This window comes from Trachemys scripta, chromosome 2, assembly GCF_013100865.1.
Source record: "Trachemys scripta elegans isolate TJP31775 chromosome 2, CAS_Tse_1.0, whole genome shotgun sequence".
In the NCBI taxonomy this organism is placed as follows: Eukaryota; Metazoa; Chordata; order Testudines; family Emydidae; genus Trachemys; species Trachemys scripta.
In genome coordinates this window covers 246421861-246444523 of record NC_048299.1, presented here as the reverse complement: position 1 = coordinate 246444523, position 22663 = coordinate 246421861, and the positions used below count along the sequence as shown (strand labels likewise).

Below are 22663 nucleotides of genomic sequence, written 5' to 3'. Positions count from 1 at the left end.
GTCGGGACACTGGACAAAAAAGAAATTTTGCCCTCCGCTCTGGCGCTCGTGCCCCCCGCCCCGCCCTCGCCTTCCCCCATTGGCTCCCTCCCCAAATCCCCACCCTGGCCCCGCCTCTTCCCCAACCACTCAGCATTCCTCCTCCCTCCCAGGCTTGCAGCATGGCGGCGCGAGCCTGGAGGGAGGGAGTGGCGGCGGTGCCTGGATCCTGGAGCTGGTGAGTCAGCTCCGGCACCCGGGCACCGGGCGGGCAAAGGGGGGCTGGCAAGGGAGGGAGATGGGGGGCTCAGCTGTGCCCCCCCCCCGCCGCGCCAGAGGGCTTCTGCCCAGGCTGCTGCACCCGGGGCCGGGAGCGCAGCCTGGAGGCTGCTCCAGCCCTGCAGCCCACGGGGCAGCGTTGTGGGTCCGGGCGGGGGCAGCACAGAGCGGGCAGGGGCCCGGTGGGTGGCGCGGGGGCGGGGGCCAAATCCCCGCTGCTGCCAGGGAGCCCCGCGCCTCTCCCTCCCGCTCGCGACTGCGGCTCATTCCCGGCGGGATGCGCCCCCCCTGGCCTGCCCCGTGCACATGCGGCACGCGTCCAGCTGCCTCTTCCCGGTGGGAGGGAGACTAGGCACGGGGGACGCGTGCCGCATGTGACCGGGGCAGCGGGAGGCGCGTCCCGCCGGGAAGGAGCCGCAGCCGCGAGCGGGAGGGAGAGGCATGGGGCTCCCTGGCAGCAACGGGATTCGGCCCCTGCCGCCCACCCAGCTCCTGCCCACTCCGCCCTGCCCCCACCCGGACCCACCGTGCCCCACATATGTCCGTGGTGGGCCGGGGGGCGGGAGGCTCCGCTGGGAGGGCAGCGTGCGGAGCTGGGGCCTGCTAATGCCCCAGTCCCCTTTAAAACTGTTTTTTTTTTTTGCTCTGCCCCCCCCCCTTTTTTGCTCCACCCCTCCCCTTTTTTTGCTCCGCCCCCGTCCTGATATTTTGTACTACTAATCTGGTCACCCTACTTGGAAGTAACGGAGGAGGAGAAGGACCTCGGAGTATTGGTTGATCACAGGATGACTATGACCTGCCAATGTGATATGGCCATGAAAAAAGCTAATGCGGTCTTGGGATGCATCAGGCAAGGTATTTCCAGTAGAGATAAGGAGGTATTAGTACTGTTATACAAGGCACTGGTGAGACCTCATCTGGAATATTGTGTGCAGTTCTGGCCTCCCATGTTTAAGAAGGATGAATTCAAACTGGAACGGGTACAGAGAAGGGCTACTAGGATGATCCGAGGAATGGAAAACCTGTCTTATCAAAGAGCTCGGCTTGTTTAGCCTAACCAAAAGGCGGCTGAGGGGAGATATGATTGCTTTCTATAAATATATCAGAGGGATAAACACCAGGGAGGGAAAGGAATTATTTAAGCTCAGTACCGATGTGGACACAAGAACAAATGGATATAAACTGGCCATCAGGAAGTTTAGACTTGAAATTAGATGAAGGTTTCTAACCATCAGAGGAGTGAAGTTCTGGAACAGCCTTGCAAGGGGAGCAGTGGAGACAAAAGACATATCTGGCTTCAAGACTAAGCTTGATAAGTTTATGGAAGGGATGGTATGAAGGGATAGCCTAATTTTGGCAATTAATTGATCTTTGACTATTAGCAATAAATATGCCCAATGGCCTGCGATGGGATGTTAGATGGGGTGGGATCTGAGTTAGTACAGAGAATTCTTTCCTGGGTTTCTGGTTGGTGAGTCTTGCCCATGTGCTCAGGGTTTAGCTGATCACCATATTAGGAGTCGGGAAGGAATTTTCCTCCAGGGCAGGTTGGCAGAGGCCCTGGGGGGTTTTCGCCTTCCTCTGCAGAGTGGGGCATGGGTCACTTGCTGGAGGATTCTCTGCACCTTGAAGTCTTTAAACCACAAGTTGAGGACTTCAATAGCTCAGACATAGGAGGTTGTTACAGGAGTGGGTGGGTGAGATTCTGTGGCCTGCGTTGTGCAGGAGGTCAGACTAGAAGATCATAATGGTCCCTTCTGACCTTAAAGTCTATGAGTCTATGACTCCAGGAGTTTGGACACTATTCGATGATTACTGACAATTTCTGGAATTTCTTCTGTCTAAAACAACACCCCTGCCCACCAATCACTATTATTTAACATTGAACATTCAGCTGTTGACTGCAGTGTAGATATTATAAAAATAATTGATAAAGCTACTTATTTTCAAAATTAATGTCAGGAAATAAATAGGAAAAAGCTTTTAAGAAGCAATCTTTACAGGCTAATTATGAGTCCTAGTGTTCTAATTAAAAATGAAAGATTAACGAAACAGGCATACACAGATGCTCTGATTCAGCAAAGCACCTAAGCATGTGCTCAAGTCCCAGTGACTTCAACAGGACTTAAGCACATGCTTAACTTTAAGCATATGAGTAACCCCGTCCTTTTTCAACAAAGCACTTAAGCATATACTTAAGCTTAGGCATTTGTCTACATGGGAAAATTTCACCAGTGACACCATTATAATTATACTAGTATAGTGAAACCACTGTCGTTATACTGGTGGAACTCCTCAAGGGGGCATTCCTATTCCAGAATAAGTGTGGCTTTTTTTTTTTTTTTTTTTGTGTGTGGCTTAATTTAAACAGCTTACAAGGAAACGTAAATTAAATCAGTAAAATACATTCTTATACTGGAATAAGACTGTCCATGCAGGAGGTTATACCCATATAACTAGAGTGGTTTAAATTCAACCTTATCTTATACTAGTATAACTTTCCCCATAGACAAGCCCTAAAAGAGAGCTATCTAGAAACAGAGGGACAGCTTAGACATTCAAATCAAAAAAGTGCTTGGAATATTCCACAAGTTTAGGCTTGCAAAGTTCCCAAACTATCATCCTTTCTGTCTAAAAGAGTTTTCCCCACGTAGAGGAGTTGGAGTGCATGGGGCATAGATTTCCCATCAACGGAGAAGTTGTGGGCATGATATTCTCTGAGTCCCACATGACAGCACAGATCTTTCACTGGTTCTCTTCCCCTCAGACGAATCCTCAATGGGGCTCTGCAATTGCTAACAGTTGTATCTCAAAGCTTTTACCTGTAATCACTAGGTGGTCCATGTGTTAAAAAGTTCCACCATCTATGGTAATTTTCTATAGTATTTGCAATGCTGTTCACATATAAATTGCATCTACCTTTTACGGAGTTGATTTTTCCCTCTTTGAATGTTCTATTCCCTCACATAATAACAAACTGTGCGTCTCCACATTTCAATATGGAGTATGGAGGAGAATATAAATTCATAGAACTACTCACTTACCAATGTCAAGGACCCTCTGTTTAGCTGTGTGTTGCCGAGAATGCCAGTATTTCCAATACTTCAGCTGTTCCTCTCGGTTTTTATCTTCACTGAATACAACCATGACCACACTCTACAGAAAAGGGGAGTGGAGACTACATTACTGGCAGTACCTCACGTTAAATTAAATCTGAGATGCCTAAGTACTAGAAACTCCCACCTGCCTCCATTGCAACTAGAAAATCTATCCTTGAAGGGAATACCATTCAGTGTTTTGTATTCTTGCCCTACATGTGTGATGCATTTAATATTTGAGTGCAATAGAAAGGTAATTTAAAAATAAAACAGGGACAATGACGATGCTTTTTCTGGAGTTTGAATAAAATGTGACTGAGTATTTACATTTAAGAGGGCTGTATTTCATAGTGCTAAAAGTGGTGATCTCAAAAGCAAAAGCATCCCAGATTCTAACTCTGACTGAGATACTTGGAATAAGTCATTTGGACTCGTTGGGCCTTTAGAAGATTATATAAAAGTAGAAATGATATGTTCTGTATGATAGGAGCTCTTCTGGGTAAAAGAAACAAAAAGTTCCTATAATGCTGCAATCAACTAAGGGGGGCTTGCAGGATTGGGGACTGCACTGCAGGAAAATCAGAAGTGTAGTAGGAAATATCATTGTGAATGTTCTTGTTGTTTGATTTAAAAAAATATATAGCCACAAATTGATTTAACGCAGCTGAAAATACACCCTAAGAAAAACATAGTATTTTAGTGCCTGCAACAGTCAACAATTCAGACAAATTACAGACTGTGATGTTTACTGTTTGAGCTACTTTCAAACAGGTGTTTTCATATGTGATGAGCAGCAATCATTTTTAAAAAAGTGTTCTTTGTCTGCATTTGTGGATATACCACTTTATATCTCTCTTAGTCCAGTGGTCCCCAAACTTTTCAGAGTAGCACCCCCTCTTACCCTTGTCCATGCCCCCCGCCAGGACCCACGGCTGAGAGCGGAGCCATGGCTCCCGGGGGTGGGGTGAGAGGTGAGGGCATGGACTGAGGCAAGCGGTATGTGGCTGGGGCGCAGCTGGGGGTGGGTCTGGCTGGGGTCGAGGCAGGAGCTGCGGCCAGGGGCTGGGGCTGTGGGCGGGGCCGGAGTAGAGCTGGGGGTGGAGTGGAGCTGGGTAGCGCTCCCTCTCTGCCCCCGAACATTCCTCCACACACACCCCAGGGTGGGGCATACCCCACAGTTTGGGGACCATTGCCTTAGTCCCCAGCACCCAGTCTATGGTCAGAAGTCTTGCATATATTTTTATTTTTACCACAATGCTATATGGGTTTTTTACTGAGCCTCGTTTGAGTTTTCATTTCAAGTTCTGGATTCATTTTGCTCTAATTATGTGATACCAAAAACCAAACCAAACCAAATTGTAACTTCACTCTACATCTTAACACTGGAGTCATAAAAGCTCAGGAAAAAATTGCCTATTTGAGCACATTTAAAAAATTTCTCTTTGCAGTCACAAATGCTGCATGCCAAGGTAACCTGAAATTATGGAAAACAAAAAATAGCCCCTTCAATGTGTTCTTTTTGTTCTCAGATGAAGAAGCTTTTCCCAATCTCCACACAAATTCCCCATAAATAACCTCCCACCTTGAATCACCAAACTGTTTAAAAAAATTGCTGCCTCTATAGGTAAAGTCTCCCAAAACTATGTGTGAGATAAAAAGCACAATTGATGGTGTTCCCTTGGACCTGATCCAGTGCAATGACATCGCTGAATAGTCTCTCACTAACTGCAATTGACTTTGCATCAGGCATTTGTTCTGGGATTATATTCACATTTTCGCCCTTCTAGCAGGGTTTGAGGGTTGTCCCCAAACTGTCTCAGAAGGGGTTATGTCATAAATCTGGTAACCCCTTTAAGAAATCTAATAATCTAAGAGCCTCAATAAACAGATTTATTTCATCTTGCTTTAATCCCCCACTGTGTCTCTGACACACAGCAAGAAAAACATGTTGAGAATGAGATTGGACTACAATGGCCACAGCGTTCTCAACCTAGTAGTATTTCATCTGCTTCACATACTCACTGCACTTTGAGCTTCAGGGGACAGTGCCACTCTCAGGGCAGCAGCTTTGAGGCTCATTTTTCATTTCAAGTCTAACGGGTGATCACCAGTTAATCTGAAACACTATCGGATGAGCCCAGTGTGTTCACCACAGTTTGATTGTCACAGCTCTGCTTCAGAAGCTGAGAACTGCGATGAAGCCGTAAGTCTGATTTCCAAAGTGGGAATCTCCATAAAGTTTGTGTTCTTCTTGAATATAAAACAGCTCACACGCGTACACCACGCTCGTTTTGATTTTTAAAACAGATCATTAGTAAATTAATGGCCCAATCCTGCAAGCTGCTAATGCCCTCAACTTCCCATGGCTTGAGTGGGAGCTGGGAGAGCTCACTCAGCACCTCACAGGTTTGGGCCATGAGGACTCAAGCAGGTGCTTAACACTGGATGTCAGTGCAACTTAAGCATGTGCTTGAAGTTCATAGACTCATAGACTCATAGACATTAAGGTCAGAAGGGACCATTATGATCATCTGGTCTGACCCCCTGCATGCTGCAGGCCGCAAGACCCTTCCCTGTACTCTACCGTTGAAGTCCCCAGTCCTGTGTTTTAGTGATTTCAATCGGCTGAGACCCTCCTGCTAGTGATCCCTGCCCCATGCTGCGGAGGAAGGCGAAAAACCTCCAGAGGCTCGGCCAATCTACCCTGGAGGAAAATTCCTTCCCGACCCCAAATATGGCGATCAGTAATACCCCGAGCATATAGGCAAGAGTCTCTAGCCTGACCCTTGTTGGCCATTATGTTGTTCATGTACCATTGCTTGGTTTTCCTTGGCTACTATGTTTTATCATTAAACCATTCCCTCCATAAACTTATCCAACTTAATCTTAAAACCAGACAGGTCCGTTGCCCCTACCGTTTCCCTCGGTAAGGGAAGTAGAGGAATAAGTGCTTTGCTGAATCAGGCCCATGAATGGTTCCACTGAAGTTAATGGGAGTACTCATACTTAAAGTTAAACACATGCTTAAGTGTCTTGCTGAATCATGGCCTTAGACAGATATATATGCAACTGGGCAGCTCATGAGATGGGACTGAAAAAGGACTAAAAAAATATACAGCAAGTATCCATAGCTGATAACTTTTCCCCATATTTCTATTGGTGTTGTAGCCAAGTGTCTCTGCTGTTCCCACAAGAAAAATAAAACAAACCATGAGCAACCCCCTGAACATATCAGCAGAGTTCTGTTCTGTCTAGCAAAGGCTGCCATACCCTGACTTTGCTGATGGGATGTCGGAAACACTTGTTGTCACCCGTCTCGCTCAGAGTAATGGCATAAAACTGTCCTTTGTTCAAATAGGTCATCGGTCCTTCCCCTTGCTTTTGACGCAGAGATTTGGTAGCTTCTAGAGTATACTGAAAAGTGCTGCTGTGTGAGAGAGAGAGAAAGAGAGATCAAACAATCTCTATGACTTTTCCTTTTCTTTTTTTCCTTATTTATTTATACATTTCATATGCATACAGACAGTATTGGCATAAAACTAATAGGAAACTAAATAGCAATAATGATGGGGAAAGGTCAAAATACGTAAAAATAGAGACAGGTGATTCAATAACTAAAATTATCTTCCTTTAAATCCATCAAATCTGGAATTCATTAAGAATGGACTAGCTAGATTGTAAGCCTCTTTGGGCAGGGACTGTCTCTTTAGTTTCTCTGTACATAACGATGGGACTCTATATACACCCCAATGATAAGGGTGCTGACTGACAGGTGGGAATAGATCTTGGTTCACTGCTAGTAAGGGGAGCTAAACTGCCTCCATGAACATCTGAATCTGCAGCTGGCACAGGAAGAAGAGTCCAGTGAGAGCAACACAGAAGCTGCGGAGACAGTGTGCGGGAGGAACAGGCCTCCTGACTACTGTACGAGGAAATGGGAAAGGGGAACGGCAGAGTGGGGTTAATTTTTTTAAATTAGAATCTAATTTTTACAGGATTTATTTCTAATTCTTTAGAAATAAACCCGACAGTGCAGAATACCTAGATTTCACTGGTAGTGCAATTGATGAATAATACAATTAGAAAAAACAAAAGACAAGATATCAGTGATGTTATCGTAGGGGAATTAGGATTTTGGAAGGGAAGATGTTCCATAAGAGAAACTGCACCTTTATCTGTGGTGCACACTATGAAAAAGTTTGAGAATCTCTGTCCTATAGACTCTTTCACTAAACACACTCTTCACAGAACATTGTCTATTGGCATCCTACCACGTTGCATTACGATAATTTAGTATATTCATCCCCATCACACTATAGTAAAACTTGCTAAATAAACATTTCCCTTCAAAATACTTTTGCAGACACCATAATGGAAAGAGTCACTTATAGGATATTACCACAAGTTGAAGAAAATAATACCTTCTCAAAGGTCTGAATTAACAAAGCATTTAAGCACTGCTGAATCAGGGCCAAAAGCAAGAACATGCTAAATCAAAAGGTTAAGGTGTCCTTGAATTTCTAGTCTAAACCAAATGTACTCTGATGTCATACCATTGCCTATGGCAATATGAAAAGGAAATAAGGCAAAGACCAAAATACTATTTTTCTTATTTTTAGCCACCAAGTAAAAAATAACAACTAAAATTCAGTAATAACAAGAATTTGTTTTCAAATCCCACCCAAAGAGATGGAAAAAAAACCCCTCCATTGCATCTTTCCTCCATCTGATGCAAGAGCATTCAGAAACTGTTTAGTTTCAATATAGTTTAGTAGTAATTTTTATAATTTGAAATGAAGGCTAAATTTTAAAGGTGTTCCTAATTACGTTACTCTACTCTAAAATCTATTCTGTTTTAATGTTAAAAAGAAAAAAGTTTGGGGTTTTTGTGCTAAATTTTGCATTGTTTTGAAAAGACTAACGGATGTACTGTATACATTTTGTTTATGCTAGAAGGGTATTTTAAACACAGTAGGCCAGATTCTCATTGACATTAAGGCTCCTTAACATCAGTCAGTGTATAAAGGAATCTAAAATGGAGTTTAGTGTGAATCAAAATCAGATCCAGAAAGTGCCACAGTACAACTGATTAATAGTCCATGTGCCTTAGTTTGTTCTCCTGTGTATGACAGTTTCCTACTCTGGATGTTTCAGAAGGTGTTAAAAAAACCCCAAATATCAGACATACTGCACCTGGCCAATTGTGTAATACCTGTATTATACCATAGTGGAAATTTCTTCCAGATTCCAATTGGCAATCAGTTTATGCCCTAAAGCATGAGCATTGCTACCACTTGTCATTTTTACCCTAGCAAATGTAACTGCAGTTATTATTCAGAAAACTTTCTAAGCCTGTTTTGAATCTCACCAACTGTCTGATCTAAAAGCCCTTTGAAATCAATGGGAATCTTTCAATCTACTTCAGTGGGTCTTGGACCAAGCCCTAAGTTATGTTGATATTATTTATCTGAAGCATTCATTTCTGTACATACAGGGTATTGAACACTTAGCAGAATGCTATATAATTCACAGGGGGGAGGCATTTCCTTTCTGAATTGTAAATTATCATCTGAAGTTGCCCTATGCTAAAGTTTTTCACCTTCACAGAAATGCTGACAATACAAACACTCCTGGATTAGGTTTCAAAAATAACCAACACAGGAAATGGAAACTCTGCTGCATTGATGCTGCAGATATACTCCTGCCTAAGGTCTCAGTCCTGATCCCATTGAGGATAATGTGGATTTTGCCATTGACTTTATCAGGAAAGGGATTGGGCCTTAAGAAAGCTACACCATGGGAAAAAAGCCCCAGGCATGAGGCCCCAATCCAGGAAAAATCTTAAGCATATGTCTAACTTTAAGCACATGAATAGTCTCACTGATATAAACTGAACTACTCACGTGCTTAAAGTTAAGTACATGCTTAAGTGTTTTCCTGGATCAGAGCTAATATGAGTCAATGACTAATCTAGCTCTTGCCCATTTATATGCATGCATTTTGCTGTGTTTAGTAGCTAACAGTGATGACCGGTTATGTCTCCAAAACTTTAGTTTATTGTGCAGTACTTAGCTGGGTGGTGACAGACACCCAACAGATTAAATAATACAAAATACGCAGAAACATACCACAATATATTGTGACAAAGATCTCCACCAAACCAATTGTTACAAAACAAAACAAAATGGGAATTTCATAAAATTTGGGGAACTGACTTAACAACCTCAGACATGTGCATCCTGGAAGGCAGTGAAGATTTTCCAGGAGCAGGTTGGCAATTTGTGCTCTGTACATGGGGTACCGAAAGCCTGGTTCTCCTCTCACACCGGTTTTACATTTGTACAGTGCCATTGACTTAAGCAAAGTTATTTTTGATTTAAGCTGGTGCAAGTAGGAAGAGAATCAGGCCCTGACACTCAGGGCAGGTCTACACTACAGGGTTATGTCGACCTAAGTTATGCAACTCCCACTACGTGAATCAACGTAGCTTAGGTCAACTTATTGCAGTGTCTACACTGCACTGGGTCGACGGGAAAAACTCCCCTGTCGACTTATCTTATGCTTCTTGTTCCAATGGAATACCGGAGTCAACGGGAGAGCGATCAGCAGTTGATTTTGCAGGTCTTCACTAGACCCACTAAATTGACCCCCGGTAGATTGATCGCTGCAGCGTTGATTCACGGTAAGTGTAGACGTGCCGTCAGTGAAGACACACACACACTAGTCAGATTTTAAAGCCAACGTGCAGAGCAATGGAGGGAAGCAGCAGTAGCTGCGCTCCCAGGCTGGAGGAGTACAGTACACCCCCCGTGGTGGCAAAGTGGGGTTCTCCAACTATATTTTAATATGAGGCCAATCAGCTCCATTTATTCCCCATTGTCTTTCAGTAACCTACCTTGCTGTTTGTTCGTAAATGTATTCCTCAGCCCCTACTGATGCACTGCGATACTTCTGAAAGTTATAAAAAACAAACAAACAAAAAACAGATGACGAATTATTGGATACAAAGAAAATTAAAATTACTGACAAGATCATATTAAAACTTTTCTAATTAGGGAACCCTTATAATAAACTATCGGGTAGTTAAGACTCAAAAAACCTATTAGCCTTAGTAGTCCCTATGTGGTTTCATTTCTAGAGTTGACATAGAGAAATTATTTGCACTGAGTGTTTGGATTTTGTCAGTCTAACTAGCTCATTATAACCATATCAGTAAAGTGGCAGGTATTTTTGTGTTCTGCTTGCCCTTACATTATCACATGTTTAAAAGAAACCTGTAATAACACGCATCACTCACAATTGCAAGCATGTCCTAAGCTGCAAATTAAATAAAAGCTTTTACGGTGTCTATGTTTTTAAAGAGGGTTTATGTGAATCTATTTCTAATTGTTCTCCACAACCCACGCACTGAGGCTCATAAAAATTCATATTATTGTATCATCTCATTTGGATGGGAATGGGGACACAGGCTAAGGAAGTATTCTGCATGTAATACAGGATCATGTTAGAATAATAGATCCATTTGACAAAATGAAACCAGAGTTATAAAAAGGTATAGATGAAAAATGTGAAATATATTGCATCAAGAGGCTGAATTATGAAAATGATGTCCACTGCATAGATTGAATAAAGAACTATACACTACATTACAGAGCAGAGGGAAATTATATTCTGTGAAATCCTTGCTTTTTCTTCTTTTTAGTTTACCTTTTGTGGCCATAATACACTGTTTCTAATGGATCATTAGGTAATATCTCATGGATTATTAATTATTACTATTACTATTTTGTCACCACTCAAGGTTAATTACATATTGATGTGCCATGATAAAAATGCTCTGTAATAAAAAGACTTGAAACCTGTTTAAGAGATGCCAGTTTATTACAGAGTGTTTTTACCATGGCACAGCAGTGGGTTGTAGATTTGCAGTTGACTGGTCTTATTTTTATATCATTTTATGTGATATTTTCATGTATGGCTTGGTGTAGTGATGCCAAGAATGTCCCCGGAGGATAAGCAATTTTAAAATATTAATCCTTGTCTTTGTTAGATCAATACAACTAGTTTATATTAATTAGTATGTAATTAAACTATTTTATTAAATTAATCTGAGAGACTATTTAAAATCTGATCAGTTATTTAAATCCATATTAAAATCAGGCAACAATCAGATAGAAGAAATTACCACTTTTATAATACTATGAAAAAATCATGATCATAGTACTGTAATTTACATGGAATGTTATACATAATTCTCTTGCATTCTGCCTTGACTGATTAAAAGAATATACATCAAGATGACTTTTCTAAAAGGTATCTGCACTTGCACTTTTATAACAAATGTATGTGCATAGGGCAATGAAATGTGGGGAGGCAATCTTGTTGGTGGAAAAATTACTTTTTACAAACTTACACTTCACACTTGAGACAATCGGTCTAAAGCCCTGCAAACTCATTCACACACATAGCTCTTAATCACATGAATATTCACATTGATTTAAAGGAGATTGTTCACATGAATAAGAGAGCTGGACTGGGCCCATCCTGCACACATTTTCAAAAACAAGAATCATAACTCAGATGAGTAATCTTATTGACTGCACCGAGAATATTTACATATGTGAAGTTGCTTATGTGCAGGAATGTTGGTAGGCTTGAGCCATGTTTGTAAGTTACAGTAGACAGTGCGTAATACCTAATTTTAAATTGGTAATGTAAATGACAGAGTATATTTTAAAAAAAAATGTGATAAAATATTAGTGATGTCACTGAGGTATTAGCAAATATATGTATTTGCTCTTTTTTTCCAGTTTGTTAATTTTGTCCATTTGACAGCACTTTATAGGATGGATTCACTGTTCTGTGAGAGTTCAGTTGCATCTCCAACAGCATGTACTGGCATGATAGGATCAGTGCCATGAACTACCCTGGGGAAAGCCTATGTGCACACTACTCCCCAGCTCCTACAATAGGGTATTTACCAGTCTCCTAGCATAAGGGTTGAAGCCATATAATTATAATTAATTCATAATAGTGCTTGTGCTCCCACTTTAGTTTAAACTGATTTTTAAAGGCACAATAGATTTCCTCACTATGTCACCACAGAGAGAATTCAGGTTGTACAGGTGCCCTGAATATGCATTTCCATACCTTAACATATTTGTATTTCTTTTAAGTTTAAGTTTAATTCTGCATTTCCTGGGTTTGAATACTTGTTTTGGAGATAATTACATCCCTGTAATCTTTTTTTCCTAAATGAGTCATACATACTCTCAACCTTAACTCCATCTTAATGTAGTTTTTGACTGGGAGCTTCCTTGTTTTTTTTTAATTATTAATAATTTCATACATTAACAGGAATCAGGAAACCAAAAGAGAATGTTACTATGTGATTTGAAGATATGTAGTATCAACCTTAAATTATTTTTTAAATTTTAACCTCTAGGGTCAGGCACTCTAGAGCAGCACAAAGCAACCAGAGAATACTGGCCAGTTACACTGAATTTACAGTTGCTTTGCATTGCCAGAGCAGTGCATAGCAGACAGAGCACACAGCAGTTCTTCCCTCCCTCCTGTCCTCAACATTCCTCTGTACAAACACCCACCCACACACCCCACCTTCCCCTACCTTTTGACCTCTACATTCCCTTGCACCCTCCTAATGCCACCCATTTCCCCCTCGTGCCCTTTTTGATGAGCAGATCTGGTGCAATAGATATCTTTTGAAATGAACTATTTATGATTAATGGTAATTTTTTGCCATTACTTTTCACAACTAAAAAATGTATCCCTCAACAGAGATTGGTGCATAAACTCTTCCGCTTAAGACAGGGCCGGCTCTGGCTTTCTGGCCGCCCCAAGCAAAAAAAACCCAACAACCTGAGGCGCGGTGCAGGGGGACTCCCTGCCCTGCAGATGTGCCCCGGCTAGCGGGGAGAGGGGGAAGGAGCAGAGGGGAGAGAGAGAAGGGGGGCGGCCAGGGAGGGAGGGCTCCGTGCTGCTCCGGTTGGCTGGGAGGGAAGGACGCCACTGCCCCCTACAGGGCGGCCGGAGCGGAACAACAACAACAACAAAAAAGCGGCCATGCCAACCTAGGATTGGGTGGAATGCCGCCTCCTACAAGCTGCCACCCCAAGCACCAGCTTGCTCGGCTGGTGCCTGGAGCCGGCCCCGCCTTAAGAGATGCTCATGAACAATTATCCACTTTCAAAATGGCTGCCATCTCCTATTGTTCTGAATAGAACTGAAGCTACAGCCTGCTTGCCCTCTTTCAAAATAAGCCATCCCTACCCCCTTTATTCTCAATGGGACTGAAGCCACAAGATGCCCTTTATTAAAATACCCATCACCTCTCATTGTTTCCAATAGGTAAGAAGCCAAACTACCCTCTAGGATGATGGTGTTTTCTTATGCTGTCAGAAGGCAAAGAAGAACAGTGTGAGGAGCAGCTGAATTTACTAAAGATGGTCATGGTCATTCACCTGCTCCTCTGTTGTGGAGAGAGCTAAAATATGCTGCTTGTGTTATTTATTAATTATTATTATTTATTATTATTGTAGTAGTAACTATGAACACCAGTCAAGGACCAAGCCCCCACTGTGCTCAGTGCTGTACAACACAGAGTCACACTGTATGATTCTTTTTAATGAGTTCCAAGATACTAGTTCATAAATGAAAAACTTACTTCTGTTCCCCCATCTTTGAAAGTGTCACTGTAAGTACTATCAGGAGTACTACGCTGGTCATCTTTGAGATAGTTTGTATGGGGGGCAATGTTGGGCACTTCATACTGAGTCTGTTCAAAGATAACCCCCCGATGCTCCTCATTTTCACCCCTAACATAATGCACTTGCGGGGCCATAAAAACTGGTGTGAACTCTTCTGCCTTTACCACAGTAACTCCAGTCACTGAGATTGGCGTTGGGCTCCCAGATACATTTGTGCTGTACTCCCTTTTGGAAGACTCCAGATGTTCTTGGTTTAAGGAGAGATTAACTGGTACTGTCTTCAGGACTTGAACTCTGTTCTCTCCTCCACTCAAATTACTCTGAGCTTCATTAGTACCAAGACAATTTCTGTGAAACAAACAAAAACCTGTGAATTGTCCTAATAGAAACTGGCATCAAATTTCCTCATTTAGGGAGTAAACTGATTGCTACAGAAGTCAGGAAGAAAATACACCCTCAGTGCAAAACTTTCTTCATGTATTGAGGACCAGGAGAGGTTATCTTCCTCTGAAACATCAGGTATTGGCCACTGCAGGAATTAGAATGCAGGACCCAGTGATCGAATGGTCTGATCTAGTATGACAAATCCTATGTGACCTATATTTCATTCTCCTTAGACTACTATTTGGATACATAGTTAATAGATCAATATAAAAGCCTATTGGCCAAAATAAACATCAAGGGTTTTACATGAAATAATATATATAACTGACAGTAGAACAATTTTCATGTGGTATAGAGCGAGTGAATTGTCAATAATGAGATTAATATTTTGCTATCTGCCCTTTCAGACAGCCACGGGGTGGCAACCATGTTTACTGATATAATTCCTGAAGATGTACTTCCAGGAATCCCATAATAGTGCAGAACAGTAATTGTTGCGGGTACACTGTAGCTTTCAGCAGCACCACCCTATCTCTAACTGAAGGTGCCCTTGAAAACCCATGTCATGCGCAGTCGTCACACACATGAAATGGTTAATTCATAAAGCTTTCAGCTTTCAACAGCTGCTAAGTGTTTTGTTCTCATTTTCAATAACTAATGAGAGTTGCGCTGATGAGAAAATGGCTGCCATCTTGGCTTTCCGTTGGATGGATGTTTTGCGCTGATGAGGAAATGGCTGCCATCTTGGCTTTCCATTGGATGGATGTTTTGCCAATCCTGCTGTGGAATTTCTCTGGAGCCAGATGGAAGTGGAACTCTCTCTCCAGATGCTGACTGGAGTAGTTTCAGGTTATGTCTTCATTGTAAAAAGGTAGCTTTTTGTGCATCAAGATAGCTGGTTTTATGTAAATCATAGTGGAGACAAGGCACTGTTAGTTTTTACCTCAATGTAACTAGCTGAGCCAAAACCCACTTTGGGGCATAGCTATGACCTTGACTAACTAAGGTAAAAGTTACCTGTGCCTTCTCTCCACTAGGATTTTACATTGAGATAGCTAACTCGATGTACAAACATATCTATTTTTTGCAGTGAAGACATAGCCTCACTCTCTCCTGCTCATGAGTCTCAATAAAGTCAGTTGTTTTTTTCTTAACCTACCACACAGGACCCTTTAGCAACTTTGACTCCAGACACAGCAAAAGCTATGATCTTACAGGTGTGAGGGGAAGAAAATGTTTTACAGAAGGTAGTTTTAATGAAGAAGGTGTTATGTAAAGTTATTTGCTCCCTGACAGAGATGAGATTAGGCTAAGTATAACTATCTAAAAAGCAACAGAGGGTCCTGTGGCACCTTTAAGACTAACAGAAGTATTGGGAGCATAAGCTTTCATGGGTAAGAACCTCACTTGCATCTGAAGATGTTAGTCTTAAAGGTGCCACAGGACCCTCTGTTGCTTTTTACAGATTCAGACTAACACGGCTACCCCTCTGATACTATAACTATCTAAAGCAGTTTACTGAAGCCAAACTATTTAGCTTTTGTTACCCAAAAAAAAAAAAAAAAGCAGTATTTCTAATGGCAATATTTTTTTCTGGTTTACTTTTTCAAATAACATGACAACTTCACTGGGATTCTTTATTACTTTGCAAATCACATTTTTAAATAATCCCATTTAATTTTTTTAATATGTAGAGCTGTGTAATGATTGCTTCCCACATTAGACTTTGTTCTTTTATCTTGTTGAAGGAAGTCAGAAGCCATAACAATTCTTTTGATTCACATCTGATCAAAGTTTCTTTTAGCTGCAGTGTATTAATATATTATTTTAAATGATACTATACCTTTTATCTTGGTCTTCTTGACTGTCACTCACTTTGTTAACAGACAACAGCCTTTTATCTCTGGGAACCTGAGAAAAGCATCAGGCATTGGTCAGGCAAGTATAACACTTTGTATTTGCAACTTCAGGTTAATATAGTCAGGACCTGATTCTCTTCCTATTTGCAGAAATCACCTACTACAGAACAGGCCCAACAAGGAAAATAACAGAACACCACTGGCCATCATGTACAACCTCCAGCTAAAACCTCTCCAGCACATCATCAGTGATCTACAACCTATCCTGGAAAACGACCCCTCACTCTCACAGACCTTGGGAGGCAGGCCAGTCCTTGCTTACAGATGCCCCCCCTCCCCCCAACCTGAAGCAAATACACACCAACAACTACACACACCACAGAAACACTAACCCAGGACCAATCCCTATAACAAACCCCATTGCCCACTCTGTCCCCATATCTACTCTAGCGATACCATCATAGGACCCAACCACATCAGCCACACCATCAGAGGCTCATTCACCTGCACATCTACTAATGTGATATATGCCATCATGTGCCAGCAATGCCCCTCTGCCATGTAATTGGCCAAACCGGACAGTCTCTAAGTAAAAGAATAAATGGACACAAATTGGACATCAGGAATGGTAACATACACAAGCCAGGAGGTGAACACTTCAATCTCCCTGGACATTCAATATAAAAACTTCAAAAACAGACTTCAAAGAGAAACTGCAGAGCTACGATTCATTTGCAAACTTAACACCATTAATTTGGGCTTGAATAGGGACTGGGAGTGGCTGGCTCACTGCAAAAGCAATTTTCCCTCTCTTTGTACTGACACCTCCTCACCAATTATTGGGAGTGGACCACATCCATCCTGACTGAATTGGCCTTGTCAACACTGGTTCTCCACTTGTAAGATAACTCCCTTCTCTTCATGTGCCACTGTATCTGTAATTTTCACTCCATGCGTCTGAAGAAGTGTTTTTTACGCACAAAAGCTTATGCCCAAATAAATCTGTTAGTCTTTAAGGTGCCCCTGGACTCCTCGTTGTTTTTGTGGATACAGACTAACACAGCTACCCCCTGATCAATTTAGATAATTTTTTTTATACCTGCAAGAGATTTTAAATTGTTGAGGTGAATATTGTTTGATTTGTTAAAAACCAAATATGAAAAAGAAACCACATTGAAACACAGCTTGAATGTGAAAATGCACATTCATTGTAAAAGTAATGTAAAAAATGTCATCCAACACATGAGAGACATTGGGACCAAGACAATTTAAGTGAAACAACAAGAACTTCAGATTACACAAACGGGAATCAGCATTGAGTTTCATGCTTTAGACCATCACTGCAGGGGTTAAAATGGTATTTCTCACACAGGTACTGCATGGCAAAGTTGGTAAGAAGCATTCAATGGTTTTGCTTTGACTTCAGTCGTAGCCAGTAATCAGGGCCAGAGTCTTAGCAGCAGCCATACTTAGACATTATCAGAGATACGAGAACAAAGATGATTTCATGGTTAAGCTACTGGGCTGGGACTCAGTTTTCAAATCCTGACTTTATCACAGGCTTCCTATGTGAGTTTGATTAAATCCCTTAATCTTTCTGAGCCTCAGTTCCCTATCTGTAAACAGGGTAATACTACTTCCTTTCTTCTACCCTTTGTCTCTCTCATAGTCTATTTAGATTGTAAGCTCCTTGGGGCAGGGACTGATTCTTATTCTGTGTCTGTACAGCGCCTAGCACAATGGGGTCTGAGCCTAGAGGGGCCACTAGGCACTACTTTAATACAAATAAATAACAACAACAATAACGAAGGGAACTGCCATTAAGAGAGAAAGCCTAGTTAAAGAGTGGGCAAAAATAAAAAGTTTCAATTTAAGCAAAATGAGTCATGATACCATAGAAAAACCTCCAGATGAGCAAGGTCTCTGCTTTTTAAAGAATACTCCAGGCTTATAAACCAAAAGAAAACTTAATTATAAAAACTTAAAGAAAACTTAATTAATTATATCAGAGGCTTTTAGAAATGAAGAAAAGCAAGAATACTGTGCTGAACAAAATAGTGGGTCCTGGGTTCTTTTAAGATTTGTAATTGTAGCTTTAATACCCAGTGGTAGCTAAATCAAAAGGCCTTTAAGTTGTCTTCTTGAAATGGAGAGGGAGTTTAATGCTAGTGTCCAGTGGGAAGAAACTTATTTGGAAATTGTTCTGCAGCATAATTTTCTCTCTTGATATGCCTTAAAAACTGACCCCTGCTAAATTTATCAGGGTTGGAAGATATAACAATTAAGTTACCTACTTTATAGTAATCATACAATAGGCCGAGAGCAGCAGCACTGTCCTCATCTCCATTTATGCTCATCATAGCCTTGGTAGCTGCTGTTAGGGGATTTTCCAGGTATGATTTCCAGGCTTCATCTTCACTTGTGTAGGCTCGTCTGGTATTGAATGGTGTCTCATTTGGTACTAAGGCCACAAGCCGTTTGTTACTGTAAAAACACAAGGCACAGAATGGTAATTCACCAGAGATTTTTCCTTTCAGATCCACAAGCCACCTTACAATTTTCTATTGCATAATCTTTTCAAGAGAGGATGAGCAAAAAATAAGACAAAAGGGAGTAAAATTGATCTAACAGTGTCAAGCAAAGACTTCGGTACTAAACTTGCTGTTAAAACATGCATCAATACTAGATAGAGATCCTCAAACCTTAACTATATGTATCTATGCATCCAGAAGACCAAACTGGTGTGCATCTGCACCCCAATGATTTGTGTGCATTGTTTTCCTCACACTGTACTATGTATATTGGTGTATCTGTTAAAATAATTTTCAAATTGTTGTAAAACAATAGGTATTATTTTTCCAGTTAAGAAACATGCCTGTTTTATAGCAGAAATATTTTTCTCCCTTCTTGCTTATTTGGAAGGTAATTTGACAGTGATTTCAGATTGCCTTTCAATAATTGGGGCATCTGTGGTCCAATGGGGTGGAAGTCAGGATTCTATTCCCATCTCTGCCACTGACTTACTGTGGGCAAATCATTTAACCTCTCTGAGTCTCAGGCATTGTATATGCTGGGGACTTCTGCCTCCAGTATAGCTGTAAACCCTTGGCATAGACAGGCAAAACCACTATAAACTATGATTTGCACAAGTGTAGTTTGCCCTTGCTTGAAACTGGGATACACTGAACCTGTGTGAATCGTGGCATTATAGTGGGTTTGCACACATACATCATGGGTTTGTATTGATACAACTACCAATAGCTGAAATCTCCATTGCAGATAAAGCCTCATTTACTGGAAATGGAAATAACAATGACCACCTTTATAATGTGTTTTGTGATCCAACAGATAAACAGCTATATAAATGCAAAGTATTATTACTACACAAAAAATCAGAAGTAACCCAGCACTGGGAGGAAATGTTTTATCTGGATTGAAAGGCAGATAATCCCATTGTTCATTGGAAGCACTGAGTCAGTTTGATTGTTCAAACTATGCACCTGATGAAATCTTTTTTATACATTTCCTCTTCAAAAAATTTATCAGTTCTCCGAGGAACAATCAGATTGGGTAAAAATGACTTAGAATTGAATGTGCTTTCTTCATTTGCCAGCCTATTTACTTGACTAGCCTTTCTTGTGAAGTTTTTTTTTTTTTAAATTCCTTACAATTGTTTACATTTATGTAAAAACTGCTCATTTTAGATTTGTTGGTTCGCCTCTAATTATTGTTGGGCTAATCCTACAGTTCTTAAGCAGGCAAAACTTTAATTGAAGTTAGTGGGACTTCTGTTAAAACAAACACTGTGCAATCTAGTTCTATATTTGAATTGAGAAATAGGAGACAATAAAGGTCAAACTGAATTCACAATCCAAATAAGTGCTTCCCTTACCTTTACTCCCCTGGGATATGCCCTGACCCACAATTTTCCAGTTACAGTGAATCCTACTGTAAATTTACTGATAAGCACAAACTTCACATTGAATGCTACTGATGGTTGAATGGGCTTTGCAAAGTGAATTTTCTTGTTGAATAATTAAGGGATTTTTGGGGGTAGAGATTATCATTTCTCCAGAACACAGCACTGTTTGCATGTTACTTCATTTAACAAGAAACAAAATAATCAGCCAGTACACGGATCAAAATTTTATGAGCTGCAGGAGAGAGCATTTCATAACTTCATTACACAAATAACCAGAATAATGATCTCTGATTATTTTTTTCCTTCTGGTTAAATATCTTGACTTTAAGATACTCCTTTCCTTTTTGCAGTGTCTTTCACCATCATCTGGCCTTTTGCACTATTTTAGGGCTTCCCCCTCTCATTTCCATATCTATAATTGGATACCTAAAGCTACAGTGAGGGAAACTAAAGCATTTATTTATAATAGAAGACAGTTGTAAGAAACTGCAAGGCCTGCTTTCCTTGTCAGCTTTGTATTGTTAGTGACGCTCAACTCAGGTTTGCAATAACCTCTTTCTTTGTGCTTAAGAGGTGATTGAAACCTTGTTCCCGCCCTGGAAGAGCCACTTCTCTCCAGCTAAGAGGTAATTATTCCCTTCGGATTCTTCTTTCCTGAACAAAGCTCTCCTTTAACTAAACACATGATGGTTTTATGACATGGGCAACTGCCCATTGTGAGCAGCACCAATACCACATACAGTCTCCTCTGTAGTGATCTTAGCTCATAATCAAAAACTACAAACATTCACTCTTCTGTCCCTTGGAGCTCTTGCATTTGACAATCATAACTGACTTCATAGCGTGAGTGCTACAGGCTTATCACAAGAATCACCTGTTTAAAATTGTAACAGGGCTTGTCTGGAGAAATGTTAGACACCCAAACCAGAAGGAATCAGCCTCTAAGCACTCAGTCCTTGATAGGATCAATCTTCAAGGGGTAAGAAAGGAGAGTTCCATAAGTTATACAGCTATCATTTTGGAGGGCACTCAGACACTAAGGTGATGAGTGTAATTGAATTGCCTGTCAATAATTAAATAGCCTGGGAGGTAAAAATTCATGGCAGCAGAGATCAGGAGATTAGGTTTTAGGGTCTTCCTTCAGATTGAACTAAACACATTTTCTCTAGATTCTATGTTTTCATATTTAAAAATAAAATGACTGTCTCTTCTGGTTATAGAGATGGCCTGCAGCATGTAAACAAAAGCACTGTCATTTTATGGAGCTTGAAAACAAACTGAAACAATAACACTAACAGAAATAAAAACTTCTCTACCCTGAGCCCTGCAGTCAGCTCACAGGGGGGTTAATGCGGAGATCTAATTATCACCAGTTAAGCATTGTGAAATCATTTCAACCAATTGATTGTTATCGGAAGAGCTAGTCATGGGCAGAATGCAATATTAGCTCTAGTCTACACTATAGAGCAGGGGTAGGCAACCTATGGCACATGTGCCAAAGGCGGCACGTGAGCTGATTTTCAGTGGCACTCACACTGCCTGGGTCCTGGCCACTGGTTGGGGGGCTCTGCATTTTAATTTAATTTTAAATGAAGCTTCTTAAACATTTTAAAAACCTTATTTACTTTACATACAACAATAGTTTAGTTCTATATTATAGACTTATAGAAAGAGACCTTCTAAAAATGTTTAAATATATTATTGGCAAGCGAAACCTTAAATTAGAGTGAATAAATGAAGACTCGGCGCAGCATTTCTGAAAGGTTGCCGACCCGCTATAGAGTTAGGTCGACATAAGGTTACATCAACCTAACTCTAAATGTCTACACTACAGGGTTGCTGCTGCCTTTGTAAGTCCCTCACTACACCGACCTAATAACTCCACCTCCACGAGAGGCATAGCGCTTAGGTCAATCTAGTTAGGGCAACAAAGTGTCTGTCTAGACATTGCATTGCTAACATTGCCTGTCAGCACTACGTGGAACTCACCGATTTTTTGATGGGGAGTAGGGTTACCATTCGTCCGGATTTACCCGGACATGTCCTCCTTTTTGTGCTAAAAATAGCGTCGGGGGGGAATTTGTAAAGCACTCAAAATGTCCGGGATTTCCCCCCTCCCCCGGCAGAGCAGAGCGAGCGGCTGGGAGGGCTGCAGGGAAGTCCCGGGCTGGACTCAGGAGCAGCTGTAGAGGAGCTCCGCCCTGCATTCTGAGCAAGTGTATCAGCACAAAGTGCAGCCCTCCCCTTTTGCAACTGGGAGCGGTTTCTGCCACGCAGTGTAGCAAAACGGGAGCAAGAGCACTTTGTGCTGATACAAGGGCAGCTCTCCCCTGCAGCCCGGTCCGGCAGCACTGTGCAGGGCCAGGGACCGGGTTTTGTTGTGCTGGGGAGCGCAGCCACGTGTCCGGCTGGCAC

At 41.4% G+C, this 22663-nt stretch overlaps 1 protein-coding gene across 2 annotated transcripts in view; it reads right to left on the bottom strand.

Moving 5' to 3' along the window:
* The window catches only part of GRHL2 (grainyhead like transcription factor 2), a 117986-nt gene that overhangs the window by 72490 nt on the left and 22833 nt on the right, over window positions 1-22663 (bottom strand). For both annotated transcript variants that reach the window (XM_034763399.1, XM_034763401.1), the window contains exons 2-7: window positions 18621-18810; window positions 16311-16378; window positions 14041-14431; window positions 10252-10307; window positions 6627-6783; window positions 3303-3414 (exon numbers count right to left, since the gene is read on the bottom strand). In XM_034763399.1, the coding sequence (XP_034619290.1) occupies window positions 3303-3414; window positions 6627-6783; window positions 10252-10307; window positions 14041-14431; window positions 16311-16378; window positions 18621-18810 (974 nt within the window). The remainder of the gene's footprint in view (window positions 1-3302; window positions 3415-6626; window positions 6784-10251; window positions 10308-14040; window positions 14432-16310; window positions 16379-18620; window positions 18811-22663) is intronic.